Below are 15,203 nucleotides of genomic sequence, written 5' to 3' on the forward strand. Positions count from 1 at the left end.
CATGTAAAAGTTTCAGCAGCCCAAAATTTACCAGTTTACAGAGACATACGCTTTGAATTAAAAGCCCACGTATGTCACCTCACCTTGTCATAGACACGTGCTCTCATGTGACATAGCGAGCAAGACGACGGAAACCGAAGAAAGACGCTTTAACTAACAAATTTAAACAATTAAATAACAGATAATATCCGGTACACTCGCTAACAGAGTTCTGTGTTGCCATATTTCAAATTAATATTTCTAAGAGTTTTCGATAAGCCACACTGGAGGACACACGACACAGAGGTAGTCCCATCAATGACACAGCGATTTGGAATCAACCAAGACCTTCGACGGTGAATACAGGACCTCGTGGCGCAACGGTAGCGCGTCTGACTCCAGATCAGAAGGTTGCGTGTTCAAATCACGTCGGGGTCAGTTATTTCTTCCAGATGGTATTCCTTTACGTGGTCAGCTGACTCCAGTGTCAGGAAACAGAGAAACCATCAATTATCCAAACCAACATTGCCAATGTAAATTTCTGAGCAATAGTCTTGCATACCATAACTCATAGTATCATGCATATTATCCTTATTAGATTAACAGGAGCGTTTTATCTGAATGTTGCATAAAGAAATACACTGGAGTCAGCATTTGAGAAAATTGAAATAATAGATTCATACATACTTTAGGTCAGTGGTAGACTCAGGATCTTTAAGGGGCAGGAGGGAAATGGTAAAAAGGTTTCATCCACTGAGGGGGCACCATGGCCCCTGGAAGGAAACCATGTGGGGGCATTCCATCACCTGTTGTCCACTGAAAGGGCAGCATGAAGGGCAACTCATCATGCATTGTCTATTTAAAAGGCAGTCTTGAGAGCACTTTGTCAATTTTTGTCCACATAATAGTACTGAGTTCACTTCTCAAATTTGTCCACATACTAAAGAGTACTAAACAGGGCACAGTGTCAAGTTTTATCCACTAAGGGGGCACTTAATCATACTGTCTGCCTTTAGGGGCATCAGAGAGGGCGCTTTTATGGCGATTATTTAAACATTAGGGCACCAAGATGGGCCCCAACTGAAGGAGTTCAAGTAGCCACCTCAGGGTTTTGTTCACGATGAAGGGTAGGATGGACTGTGAGATTGACAAGTGGACTGGTGCAGCATCTGCAGTATTGCAGACATTGTGCAAGACCATTTGTAAAGAGGAAACAGAGCTCTTAGTTTACTGGCTGATCTTCATCCCAACTGTCCCATATGGTCACGAGCTCTGGGTATAGACCAAAAGAACGAGACTGCGGATTCATGGGGGTGAAATAAAATTCCTCAGGAGAGTAGTGAGAGTGAGAGTAGGTGAGAAAATAAAAGCTTTTCTGTTTAACTGTCCCATTCAACTGTCTGTCCCAATTATCCCTTATCTCCACCAAGGGTCTCTTACCAAGTTTTAAATGAAGCAGACACTCGGTACCAAAGGTTGAGCTTTTCTTTTTTTTTTTTTTTTTTTTTTTTTTTACAGGTATTCCAGAGCAGAAATGTCAGTTAAAACCAAAGTGATTTAAAACACAGCTCTTAAAAGTGCCTTTAGCTTTCCTTCCCAGCCTAAATCTTATTAGAACACATGTAAACAGTCTAACGCTCAGAGCTGCTGTGCTGGATTAAGTTTAGAGCATGAACAGTTCCTTCTGTGTAATGTTTCATCATGATACTAGCAAGCAGGGATTTTATTTCAGCAAGAAATACCTACTTTAACATGCTACTCTGTACAAGATTGTTTTGCCTCAGTTTTTGATGCTTTAAGCTATAAAATTGAGATATTTTCACAAAATATGCAAAGCTTATGTGTTATTATACATCCAAGAAACATGCTGAATATTCATTTACCTTTTCAGTGCAGCAGTCAGCTCCCAAGTAAGAAATAATCCAGGATTTTTTTTTCTTTTTTTTACAGTTCAGGCTCTTTCATCTTTAAACAGAATTTAGTCTGCTCGTCTGCATTTACTGTCTTCAAGATGTTCTCCTTCTTCCTCCTCTCTGCTTAAATGCTTCTTCACAATACAACTTGCAGCTCTCCCTCCCTCTCTCACTCAGCCTAAGTTTCCCAAACTGTACCGCCCTTCTCCTCTCTCTTCAAGCCCGTTTCTCATCTTTCACTAGCACACAGACATAAACACACATACACACTGAAACTGTGAGCTCACAGCTGATCAGCACGGCCCTGGTGAGCGACGACAGGTCACATTGAGTCCTCAGGAGCTGACTCACATGAGATGCTCCATACCAGTACTCTACTTTCTGTCACAATGGTCTGATTGTGCTCTCCGGCTCTCATTTTACATCAAACAGGGTTGGCGGCTGTTCACTGTGCGCTGTTGACGCAGCGTGCTCCTCCAAGTATGACATTGTTACCTCTGCTGGTGAACAAGGCCTTACTTTGAGATTTTTGTTTGATTTCCATGAAGACAGAGCCTCACACAAAGAGAAAAGCCTTCATTTTCGCTGTCCCAGTGCGGTCAAATTCCTTTTAAAAACAACCATATTCCTCCAAATTCCCTCTTGTGCCCCTTTATTCCAAAATGCCAGGCTTAAATGTCCCCATTGAGTGCCAGCCAGTGGGAGGGATGGATGTGGGAGGACAACAGAACAGTCAGAAAGGAGTCTGTACAGAGCAGTTTGTTGAAGAGAGCATTATTACACTGCAAGAGCTCAAATAAAATGGCTGTAAACAAACCCGGTTTCCTAAGTAACACAGCTGAATGTCTCTTTCTTCTCTTTCTGTCCGAAATCTAAGCTGCTGCTGAGCAGAGACATGAGGGTGGCACAGTGACGGTGCAGGGGCTGGCTTCACCCAACAGCCAAGTGCCCCATTCAAGCGGCCTTATTGTGATGACAGAACTGGAGAGGAATTTGACATTTTAGATGAATATTACTATTGTAACATTTACTTATCAGGCAGTCTGGATTTTTAAAGCTCTTGGTGTATCTTCAAAAAGGATAAAGGCCTAAAAGTGAATCAACTCCCTGAAAATCTGCCTCCTAGACACACTGAAGGAGAGAAGAAATAATAGATGAAGTGAAATGCAAGTAGTGGAAACTGAGCAGCTGTTCCTAAGGCCAGGCTCAGACTACAATGGCCTGTTGCCAGCTCTGTACAAGTTTTGACTTAAGTTATGTTAGTTCACACTAAATCCACGGTTAAAGAAGTGATTACCTCGAATTCTGTCATCATTTTGATGACACCACAAGGACGTACCCTCATCATAACTACTTTTTTTTATGTAAAACTTAAGCAGCTAAACACTGTCTTGTCCAAAATTGGTAGAGCATAACATCTGAACTTACAAGAGTATTATTGTAGAAATGACAATTTCAATCCAAGTGAATATTAAGTGAAAAGCATCAAGCCTCCATGTTGAGCCTGGAGGTTTTATGGAATTCTTGTTGTTTCCTGATAAATTAAAGAAAGTTGCTGGTCTGGTGAAAAGGATAGATACACCTAGAGTAGTGGCATGCAGCAGTTTGTCTGTGTTGCTATGCAAAGGCCAGGTTAAGTCAAGATCAGCAACTAGTCAGGTCAGTGAGCAAAAATAATCATTTGTATTTTCTTCTTTTAAACTCTGAAACTGTTGTGCAAAAACACTATCATGCTCAAAGTCAGGATGTTGTACTGAATATACCTGTAAATACCTCATTACCAGGTGTTTTATGCCTGTAAATCAGTAGCAAAAAAATGGCTGCTATAATTCCTTTGAATTACACTTTGAATGTTTTTTTTGGAAAGGATACAGGAGAAAAAATTCTCCTGAAGGGTAAGCTATATTATTTTTTGAATGCATAACCCGAATACAAGTACAATTAAAAAGGTAATAATCATTTATTGCACAAAAAAGTAAAAAAGATATATATTATGATTTCTGGTTTGAAGTCTGAGCCCATACAGTTCAAAGCAAGTCCCCATTTGCCTTGGTTCCACTGAAGGGTAAAAGAGTACAGTGAAAAAAATAAAAGAGGAATTTCAATCTTTAAAAAGCCTTTCATCTGTCTCTGTAAAAAAAAACTATGCACAAAATCAAGTATAAGATCCTTTAAAGTGCTGCTGGTCCACATCGAAAGGTTTACTTCTACCTCCAATGCGTCTGAAAAAAGATCTGATCCCTGAAGTGCCCTCACGCCCCTCTACATGATTCTCTGACTTCCTGCCGAGCAGTAAACAGTCTCCTTCTTCTGCTTCCTTCACTATTTCTGTCCTCGATCCAGATGAGTGCGACCTTTGAGAAATGCTTCTGTGGAACAGCTCTCCCAGTCGAATGAGCGATGTCGGAGATCTCTTGGCTTCATCCACAGACACCGACCTGAGGATTGGAGCCCGGGATGTCGCTCTCTTACTGGGGCACTCAGGAAGAGACGCAGCACCTCCAGATGGAGAAGTTCCCTGGTTGGAGACCCAGAGGTTGTCCTGGTCATCTCCGCCTAATGATGACGGTCGTCTGGGATGTCTGTTTTGAGAGGTTGGGTTTTCTTTGGGGCAGGTTAAAGGGCTCAGGATAGTCCACGGGGAGCCTGGGTTGTTAGCAAAGAAGTAGTCTCTGACTCTAGGATAAGGGGTTCTTTGAGATGCTTCTGTATTTGTGGCTCTCTCTGACTGTTGAGGAGTTCTAGGAGAAGCTTCTGTATTTGTGGCTCTCTCTGACTGTTGAGGAGTTCTAGGAGAAGCTTCTGTGTTGTTGGCTTTCTCTGACTGTTGAGGGGTTCTTGGGGAAACTTCTGTGTTGTTGGCTCTCTCTGATTGTTGAGGGGTTCTTGGGAGAACTTCTGTGTTGTTGGCTCTCTCTGATTGTTGAGGGGTGCTTGGGGAAGCTTCTGTGTTGGCTGCCCTCTTTGACTGCTGAGGAGTACCTTGAACTCTGTCCCTGTCGAGACTTTTTTGGTAGTGAAGCACCTTCCGAGTTATCTTGCGCATCTTCTCAGCCTCATCTTTGTTTTCCAGCAGTGGCTCCTGCTCTTCCTGCAGTTTAGGTTGCTTATTCTCAGAAAGATCTTGTGCAGACCCCGACAAAGTTTCTGTTTTTTCTACAGGTGGAACAGTCTTGGAGCTGCACAAAGACGGTGATCCTTTGATTGTGGGCAGCGTGTTCTTCCTGCATCTGGACAGTCCCTCTGGAACAGTGGAAAGGAAGTTTTGTAAGACTGACTCTAGGCTGGAGTCATGATTTGGTTCAGGTCTGGAGCAGGACACAGTGGAGCGACGTTTGGCTGCAACACGCACGCTCTCCCTCCTCTTGCGTCTCTCCTCTGCTTGCTCTCGCTCTCGGTTCTCCTACAGCCATGCAAAAAGAGATATCAATTAGACATAACAGAGCAGACTTATGAAACAAAGTAAGAGGAGGCAGATGGAGGTAGTTCCAATTCAAAACATTAAACCATCAAAAGAGTAAAACTTAGAAAAAAGCCATTGAATACAAACCAATATTTTAGTTACCCAATAATGCAATCAATTCCACAGCTATTTTAATATTGTTTTTTCTACCCTCACCTGTACAGCTGCTTCAAATCGTTGGCAAAATGAGTGAAAGATGGAGCAGCACTCCCCCAGTTTAAAGGTAGCCGGGTCTTCACAGTAGTACTCAGCAACATGGTCACTCACGACACTGAGATCCTGTATGAAAGACTCCACATCAGCCAGCTTTGTTTCAGCCCTCTGACAAAAATAGAAAGAATGATGACAAATCAAGCATGGACAAAGTCATCACTAGAGTTTTATGACATTTCTGCACATCAGAGAGATTTAGCACATCTAAGATCAAGAAATAAGGAAAAAATTTACCATGAAAAATGTCTGCATTTGCTGTAAGAGGGCAGGATGTCTGCTGGTGTACAATTTCACTTCCTTGATCTTCTTGACCTCTCTCTCATAGTCTGAGATCACCTCCTCTTTGCAAATTCTGTCATATAAACATTTGCACATTAAGTAAACGTATCAAAGGCAACACTTTGAGCTCCTGTGAAGAGGCTGAAGTTAATACTGGTACCTCCTCATGGCCTAAAAAAAATGAAGTGACTATATTAATGAGCTACACATGGCATGAATGTCCACTTTAACATAAAAAACGTTGACAGTTTGTTGTCTGTTGTCTGTAAGCCTAAATGAATGCATGTGATGTGATTAATGTCCTTATTTTCTGCATGGATTATTTTCCAAATAGCATTGATTGCATGCTTTATTGTAACATCTCCCTGCAGCTAGCGTGACATAAAATAAGTCCACCACTGCTCCTTAACATCTTATTTCCCTAAAAAACCCTGCAGCAAAATAAACAGCTTAGTGGATAACTATAAAGCCATCTGCACCTTGTGTTATTTAACACTTTCCCTATTATCGTTCCCTTTTTCATTTTCAAACAAGTTCCTTTTATCTCTGGTTAAATTCATGTCATGATCTTCAGTCTACCCAAAGTTCCATATCCCTGTGTCAAGCCAAAACCTTGTATCTCCACTCTTCACTATTTAAATTTTTTTCCCATCAATCAGTGCAATTGGGTTTTAACAAATTTAAAAACAACAAAAAGTATCAAAAATGCTGACTATAACAATACAGTTTTAAAATTGACTTGAAAATGCTGTGTTTTTCTTTCATTCCCTTAATAGAGGTGATTTTGAAAATGAAGGTTTTGGCCCGATGCCAGCAACATTTTATTTCAAAATAAAGCAGGTTGATCTTCTAATAGGACATCAATGTCTGTTATTTAAGACAGGAAACAAATTCAAAATGAAACAAAAACAGCTTTAAAGGCAAATCAGTGGATTTTTTCAAATGTAAAAAAAAGAGAGATTAATTGCGATAGGCAACAAAATCATGAGATTAATCGTGATTAAATATCATTAACCATTTGAAAGTTTGAAAGTAAAAATGTCTTACTGTCTTTTGAGGTTAAATCTCTAAATTAACTTTGGTCCTGCTTGAAAGTACCAAGTATTTGGGGAATTTTAGCCATTTAAAAGCCATTTTGATTGCACAATATCACTGATATTTTTTATGACAAAATTCTCCAAAACAACTTGTATTCAAAACATTCAATAACTAGGGCCTAGGGGGATTTTTCAGTCACAGTCCTGGATATGTCAGGGAAAAAAGCAACAAAATAATTTTGATGCATGATAATATTTTGTACAGTCAGCTTTAATATTTACCATCCTCATAAGCCAATGCCCACTTTCATTAATCCCTATGAAAAACATGAACGAACAAAATTTGAAACATATTTGAATTAACAAATATTCAATCAATTTTAAAATTTAAAACCCTGAAAATATTCACACATTTGGTAGTTTTGATCAGGACTGAAGTGGAATACAAGGTTTCAGTCAGAAAAAAATGCATAAACACTTTTTGATATTATTTTTTATTGATATTTTTTTATGTGGATATTTTGGTCCGAAATAACTTAATAGAGCAGTAAATTTGACTGATACCAGAGGGTTAAAGACTATTTCTACAAAGTTATATTTAAAAGTCCTAGACTGGGGTTAGTGGTGCAGAATAAGGTCATTTAAAGAACACTGCATAAACAGCCTATTTTTATATATATATTTTCTACAGCAAAGACTCCAAATATGTGATACATATTAGGGTTAAAAGACTGCAGCAGATTTTTTGTTAAGTACTTTGTCAAAAAGGCTTATTAAATTCAATCCAAACCAAAAGTTCCTCACAGGAGATTTAACAGTGCCTCAAGCCAACACAATTAAACATCAGAATGAAACTGATCAAACCATGGAACACATCAAACCATGTTAAAATAAATTACCAAATAGATTTCAGTGTTCTTATTACCTTGATGCCATGCCAATGTGTTGAAGTTGACTGGGAAATGTCAGCAACTCTGCATCGATATCTTCTGCTTGCTGTAGGTGGAGATAAAGGAGAGGGACAATAGTGGTTAAAGAGAAGAAACAGGAAATAAAGGTAAAAAGGGAGCAGAGAAAAAAGTATCACAGCAGCTTTCTTCTCAAAAGTTCTTCAGAATCATCTATCAGCAGGCCTCCTCCTCACCTTGGCAACGTAGTGCATGAGGTTCATACCCGGCTTGTTGGCCTTGGTGTCTGCCAGCTTGAGCAGAGAGGTCATTCTGAAGCCAATGGCATTGGCACTGTACCCACCCTGAGGGATAAATTATAGTTGTGGTTAATTCAAGAGGGAAAAAAACAGCTAAGGGAAGAGCCTCTGACAGAAAAAGGCCTTAAATGCATTTGTAGTGTAAGTTATAAAACTATAATTCTGAAAGAAAAATACCGACAGCGTTCATGTAATTCCCAGCTTTCAAGACCAGCCGAATAACTGTATGGAGGTCATCACAGTCTAACAGCTCTAAGGAGAAATAAAGTCATGGAGACAAACAACACAGGCAAAAAATACTAATGAAGAACTGTGGGATTTAGAAGAAATTAGGGATACGGTATAAATTTATGTGTTAAATACTACCATTAGCTCCCTTGGTCATGACAGCAACAGAGTTTTTCACCTCCTCCATTAAAGGAAAGAATTCCTCCCTCAGCACCATCGCTTTCAGGCGTTCCTCATAGCTGCAGACAGACCACAGCAACAAATCATTTGTGCACCAGCTGTTGAAGTGTTCTCAGTTTTGTTTGTACCTTTTATTAATATCTAAGAACTGGACAAATACATTTATTTTCTTTTGGATGTGTTGTTTGTGAAGTCTGTGATGCATCTGTGTTAGAAGTAGACAACGGGTAAATACACATTAAATACTCTAGACTCACCCTGGCACTTTGACCAGCTGCACCATGAACTGGTCAGCCTCAGGTAACACAGACAGGTTCCCACTGAATGACATCAGCTGCTTCACCTGTGCATCCACACCAACAACATTTAAGCCATCATCTCTCAGAGGAAAAGGACAGTTTCAGGTACAAAATGGTGGCAAACAGCTTTTCTATAATTAGAGCAAATATATATATTTTGGTGTAGTGTTGTTTCCTTTCTAAGTTAGAGAACACACATCTCAATATCGATCAGTTCAATAGAATATATACCTAAGTCATTCTTATTGAAGGGGTCTTCAACATTCATGTGGCTTATTTAATGCTTCCAAAGAGGAAATGTACGAGAGATGTTACCTCACTGTCTTCTGGCAGCAGTTTACACAACTCCTTCAGTTTCCCTGTTCCAAATCTGAGCCAGTTTCCGTGACAAATATCCTGGACCATCTCTGCCACTGGCCTGCAGAGGGAGACAAAAGACAACGAACACAGCTGTCTCACATCCTGCCATGGACTCTACCTATTATCAGAGTTCAATAACCCAGCAAGTTTAAGTCTACTCATTTTTATCGATATAAATATAGTTAAAATGTGTTCTTTAACAATTAATGGAAAAGATAGCCCAGTGACTATGATATAAATTATGCAGGTGCATCTCAAAACTACTTACTTCAGAAAGTTAAATTTCCATAGATTTTAAATTCATCCCATACAAAATGTGATATTTCAAGAATTTTTTTTCTAATCTCAAAATATTAGAATGTTATGGTAAAGTCAAATTTGCAAATGTTTCCTGAGCCTTTATTCTTCTCTGGTTCAGTCCAGACAACCACAATCATGGGGAAGACTGCTGACTTGACAAATATCCAGAAGTTAATCACTTTCACCCTTCACAAGGGTGTCAAGCAAGAGGAATGAGCTCAGCCTTCATAGGATTGTCATGCAAAGCAGATTAAAGAACTTAGGGACACATCACAAGGAGTGGACTGAGGCTGGAGCCAGTGGATCAGGAGCCCCCACACACAGACAGGTCCAGGAAATGGACTACAAGTGTTGTGTTTGTAATGTAGAGCCACTCCTGAAACACAGACATCACCAGGGTCTCATGTGGGCTTAGGAGAAAAAGAACTGGACTGTTGCTCAGCGGTGATGTCAGGAATAGCTGTGGTGATCTACTTCCTCTGACACGTATGCTCAAACAGACAAAGACAGATAAATATAATTACATCTCTCTGCTGCAGTAGAAGAGCAAACATTTAAACAGCCACTTTGTATAAACCACTGGTACTTTCACCAAGTTAATTTAATGACCATTCAGCAGCATCATCAAGTGCACTTCTATAAATACCACACAGATATTTAAACAATTTGAATATGATGTGAAAGCAGACAACATTGGTGCTGACATATAAAGAGTGATTTGGTATTCAAAGTGAGAGCTGAGTGAGTGTTAGACTGTAGGCGTCAGCATCTTAAGATCCAAACACAGAAACTGAATCAGCTGCTAAAGAGTCAATTCACCACAGTCTCTAAGTTTTGTTGATGATCTAAAAATTCAGGGAACTAGTTAGTTTGATGATTTCATCACCAATATCCAAGTTTTGTCCATGGTAGTTATTATCTTTAACAGTTTATGGAAATCAGATCCAGATAATGGCACTAATCATACTTTTATATGATTCGCGTGATGTTAAACTCGAATAAAATAACCTCAATTACTGCTCAAGCTATGTAAACATTACCCTGACTTCCTTTCTCACTCTGACATATATTCTGTTATTCCACCTGTTTTCCTGGCACTAATGACAAAATAAAACAGCATATACTTAAATAAAATAGGATTTCCCTGGGTTTGAGCACTGTTGGAAACATTGAGAATATTGTATTAATTCACCAAGTGACATGTAAAGGAAACACTACAAACACAGCACAAAAATCCTGACAGACACTGTCAGCAGTGTGAGCATCTAAGCTGAGACCCAAGAGCTCTAAATGGCATCCACTTGAAAAAGTATTAATGAAGGAGTAATTCAACTACACAGAAAACAAGAAGAAGAAAAAATAGTCATAATTCAACAAACCTGCTACATTTATACTCTCTGTTTTAATCACCACCCAGGTGTGAGCTCTTTTCTTTTCATCTTAAGTATAAAGTTAACAAGTCACAGTTGTTTTAATGACTGTACTGGGTGCTTTTAAATTATAGTTTAAGAGGCATTTCCATTTGATTTGAATATGGTCCACTGAGATAAAGAGCAAACTGGTTAGGTAATGATTAGTAAGGTGGAAGTGCCTCATGTGTTGACGTCTGAATTTCTAACTGTGGGTTTGGCCTCTAATAAATGTCCCTCTGTCAGACTGGGGTTGTTTTATCTGCTGCTTTTCAGTGTCCTTGGTTGTATCATACTCATTTCAACTATTTTGACTGTTTCCATTGAGCTTAGGCAATCCTTACCTCTTGAAATGTCTCAGGAAGATCCCAATATTCATACTCTTCTTAGAGTCAAGGATTGTGACCTAAAGAGAGAAAAAATAAAAGGTATTTTAACAATAGGCATTGTACAAGAGGGAAAAAGGGTATCGATTACCTGGGCCCACAATAGGGAGGGGCCCTTGAGAAGTCTGCAAGAAAAAAGTGTTTTTTTTTTATTTTATTTTATTTTTCTTAGTAATTAGTGTCATTATTGAATCAAAAGTGACTAAATTAATTGGTCAACAGACTGAAATATGTATCAGATAGAATAAAATAAAATACTGGAGGGGGCCTGCTCCTCCCTTAAAACTGTCCAAATGGTGTTAAATAATACAAGTAAATGTAATTTAACCATATTAAAAATACTGCTTATAAGTGGGGAAATTATGGTTCAAAATACATTGAAATGCAAAGATATTTCTAAAAATTGCTAGGCTTGCTGATTAAGGGGGGCCATGTGTAATATCCTTCTGCGGGCCCAAAATCCCTAGCTACACCCCTGATTATAACCACTAAAAAAGACTAGGTTTTCTATAGGGATGCACAAATGTGCCGGTTTAACATTGATATTAGCCCTGTAGACAAATACCGGCCATCGGCCAAATTACGTGGCATGAAAACATGTCATTTAGTGAGGTTTGTTTTTTTTGTGTCCAATCAATATATGCTGGCATCTAGTAGCTGCTGAATCAAATGAGAGATATTTTACAGGAGAGAAAATGTGGACAAACTGATCTGTTTTCATGCTCAAATGTGAGAGAATATGTTGACATACAAGGACCGTTACAGCTAACAAAGTAATAAAAAATAATCAGTATCTGCTAAATTTAAATAAATGAAAAATAATACATAAATAAATAATAGGGCTCTTTCTAGTTTTCCCCTTTGTACACATTATTCAGATGAGAGGTCAAGCCAGACTTCACATTGTATTCATTGTAAGAGGAAGCAACAATCAGTTTTTCTTCAGCAATTCCACACTGATTGCACAATTGAGAGGGAACTTTTAGAAAGTAGTTCCTATTTGCTTCTCAGTTACTTCCCTAACTTCTGTATTCTCTGAGTGAAACACACACATAAACAGCCCTGTGAATTCACCTGAGGCTCCTGTGGAAAGAGGTCCAAACCATCACTGTTCTTCAGACCCATAACCCTTGAGTTGCGTATTGAGGCCCGTTTGTCCACATGACTAAACAACTCCTCCATGCTCCTGATATCCAGCACCAGTTCCCTCTGCGCCCCCTTTGTCGTCCACACGTTACGTTTGCCCAGGACACGCTGACTGGGAATGGTGTCCCAGTTCAGCTTTTTCATGGAACGACGCTGGACCCCTCGAGAGCCAAAAGAAGAAGGGGCAAGAAGAGGAGGCGGAGGAGGGGGTGGAGGGGGGAGAGGAGGCGGTGGTGGAGGAGGAGGAGGGGGTACAGTGGTCACACACATGGTGGAAGGCTCAGGAGAAGATGATTGGGAGTGTAAATTTTCCTGGGCATCCGGTGATGAGCGAGATGAGGAGGCTTGAGAAGAGCAGCTGGAATCAGAGGCAGTTTTTAAGATCAGCACTTCCTCCATCTGATCTCTCAGCTCTCTAGATGATTGGAGGAAGCGTCCTTTTGTGGAAGATCTGAGGAGGCATGGAAATATAAATACATTGCAATTGTATTAGCTATTATTGCTCATATTAATAAAACACTTATACTAAAACTTTATATAAATACTTTATAATTACCAGCTATCAAAAAGGGTCACATCTTCCTCATTGCCTGGTTTTCTTTGTCAATAATGCAATAACATGGCTGAAGAAAGAATCATATTTTAAAATTCAACTATTTATTTCAATAAATATCTGCTATAAGAATTTCTGAGATAATAGTCCAGAATGTCCACAAAAGAAATTTGCTTGAAATGTTGGGAGAATTTGCTATGAAGTGTTCAGGGCTTGTCATGGAAATTTCTGGGAAAGTTTGCATATTTTGGGGAGTTTCATTGGAAGTGTTGGAAGATTTTTTTTGCATTTTCTTTGGGAAATTTCTTTGGATTGTTGGAGAATTTTGTTTGAAAATTTTCAGGCATTTAATGGCAATTTTAGAAATGCATTTATAAATTTTGGGAATTTGGAATTTTTTTTGGGGGGGGGATTTGTTTTGAAATTTTTAGGCATTTCATGGAAATTTGGGAAATTTATTTGTACATTTTTGGCAATCTGACTTGGAATTTATGGATGATGTCCTTTTCAAATTTTCAAGAATTTGCAGTGAAAATATCAAGGAATCTGTTTGAATGTTTAGGGAATTTTCTATCATTTTCATGGAATTTCAAGGAATGTATTAGCACACTTTAGGGAATTTGACAAGAAATTATAAGGGGAATTGCCTGAAATTTTGGGGAATGAGCCTGAAATTTTTCAGGGAATTTACATGGAATATGGAGAGAAATTTTTACTAGCATTTGTAGGCAATATGGTTAAGTTTCACTTAACCATTTGGGGAATATTTGAAAAAAGGGGTACATTTAATGGGATACTTGAGAAATATGTCTAAGATTTTCTGCAGAAATTTTAAAAGATGTCTTTAAAATTGGAGGGAATATGTGTGGATTATGGAAAGGAAAATTTCCAAGAAACTCTGAACTTTTAGTGGACATTTTGTCCATTCTTTGCCTGGACAGGTCCTTGTTGTCCATCATCAAAATAACCAGAAAAATGACTCCACCATTCCACTTCTCAGAGACTGATGCCGTTTTTCACTGAATAAAGACCCACAACAACTGAATAACACACAGCTAAAACATCTGATCTAAAACCTCTACAGTGCTGTATTTTCTATAGAAACAGGACCTTCAGGAGATTAGTGGACATCATTTTAGGTAAAACTAATTCTTGTTCAGAGAGAAAGCTGAGCCTTTTGAATTTATTAGATCCTAATTATCCCAAATAAATAAGATTATCTAAAAATACATTAGATGCAAAAGCTCGGGTCTCAGAAGGTTTAAAGTAGCCACCCTTCTTTGCATATGACCGCTGCTTATTTTCGAGAAGGGAAGCTAAATGAACAGGTAAGCCAGCAATAATGAAATGTAATTGTACAGACACAAGCAAACCTTGGTGGAATGCCCACATGCCGAATGCTTAAAAGTTGAATAAATGAACTCCGAAAATCATGTTTAAAATCTGATATTATTTAGTTTTCCCTTAAATTAGATAAAAAGGCCTAAATAGAGAGTTTCTTACTCAAGTTTTGACGTCAGTTTATCACGTAGGTTTCAATAAAGAATCCTTTTTCAAGCTCCCAGGTAGGAACCACGCGAGACAAAAAGTGCGACGTTTTAACTGACCGAAACCTTTAACAAACGCGTCCAAGAGTAATATCATATCACTCACCCTCCTTTGTAAAGGAAGCTGTCAAATGACTCCCCGCTCCGATATTGCCTCGTGCTCCAGCAGCGTGCTAATGCCAGTCTATCTCGCGAACAGCACTCTCACAGGTGCAGCGCGCGCCCAAACCAATCACATTCAAGTCAGTTGCCCGGTGTGGAAACGCCCTAATGGAGGAGCAGAGCAGACACACTGAGCCCAGAGAGGGTCAATGGTCAGCATGCTTCTTATGATAAATGTACAGCATGTAAGATGATGTTTTATGGCTATCATATTATCAACGTGGGCTGTTAATCTGGGTTTTTTAAGTCAGGCAAATCCACAAAAAAGCGCATTGATAAAATTGAAAATAATTATTGGATTTTTTTAGGCTGATCAAATCAATAAACAAAAATACTAGATTATTAAAGACAACATGTAATTACTTTCTGAATACATTTGTCGTTTCCCCTATGGCTCTATAACAGGAGTCCCTAACTGGTGGGTTGAGACCATAAAACGTGTTGGGAAGCTCTTTCCAGTGGGTCAGGAATGTGTGCCAGGGGGGAAAAAAGGAAGTGGCAAAAGGTCTGAGTGCAGAAACCCTAAGTATTGAAACAGCACA

At 39.0% G+C, this 15,203-nt stretch overlaps 1 protein-coding gene and 1 non-coding gene across 2 annotated transcripts; one reads left to right on the forward strand and one right to left on the reverse strand.

The window, feature by feature from the left end:
- The first annotated feature begins 345 nt into the window (after positions 1-345).
- Positions 346-417, forward strand: trnaw-cca. Its single transcript has one exon. It is a non-coding gene; the product is annotated as a tRNA-Trp (tRNA).
- A 3,416-nt stretch (positions 418-3,833) lies between these two features.
- fhdc3 (FH2 domain containing 3) lies at positions 3,834-14,687 on the reverse strand. The gene is made up of 12 exons (XM_041800645.1): positions 14,606-14,687; positions 12,328-12,850; positions 11,212-11,273; positions 9,114-9,216; positions 8,757-8,842; positions 8,458-8,558; positions 8,273-8,343; positions 8,029-8,136; positions 7,810-7,880; positions 5,803-5,920; positions 5,512-5,676; positions 3,834-5,295 (listed from the first exon to the last, which is right to left on the reverse strand). Exons 2-12 carry the CDS (start codon positions 12,796-12,798, stop codon positions 4,048-4,050), a joined length of 2,604 nt encoding a protein of 867 aa, XP_041656579.1. The 5' UTR covers positions 12,799-12,850; positions 14,606-14,687; the 3' UTR covers positions 3,834-4,047.
- Between the last annotated feature and the right edge of the window lie 516 nt (positions 14,688-15,203).

Source organism: Cheilinus undulatus, linkage group 12 (genome assembly GCF_018320785.1).
Source record: "Cheilinus undulatus linkage group 12, ASM1832078v1, whole genome shotgun sequence".
Taxonomy (NCBI): Eukaryota; Metazoa; Chordata; class Actinopteri; order Labriformes; family Labridae; genus Cheilinus; species Cheilinus undulatus.

What these genes read in the sequence shown, in the direction of transcription:
- fhdc3 (XM_041800645.1), bottom strand. Translation starts at nt 12,798, where the DNA reads ATGGAGGAAGTGCTGATCTTAAAAACTGCCTCTGATTCCAGCTGCTCT. An exon ending in TCATGCACTACGTTGCCAAG is followed by an intron (nt 7,881 to 8,028) that starts GTGAGGAGGAGG and finishes CTCCACCTACAG; the next exon opens with CAAGCAGAAGATATCGATGC. An exon ending in CACATTGGCATGGCATCAAG is followed by an intron (nt 5,921 to 7,809) that starts GTAATAAGAACA and finishes TTTATATGACAG; the next exon opens with AATTTGCAAAGAGGAGGTGA.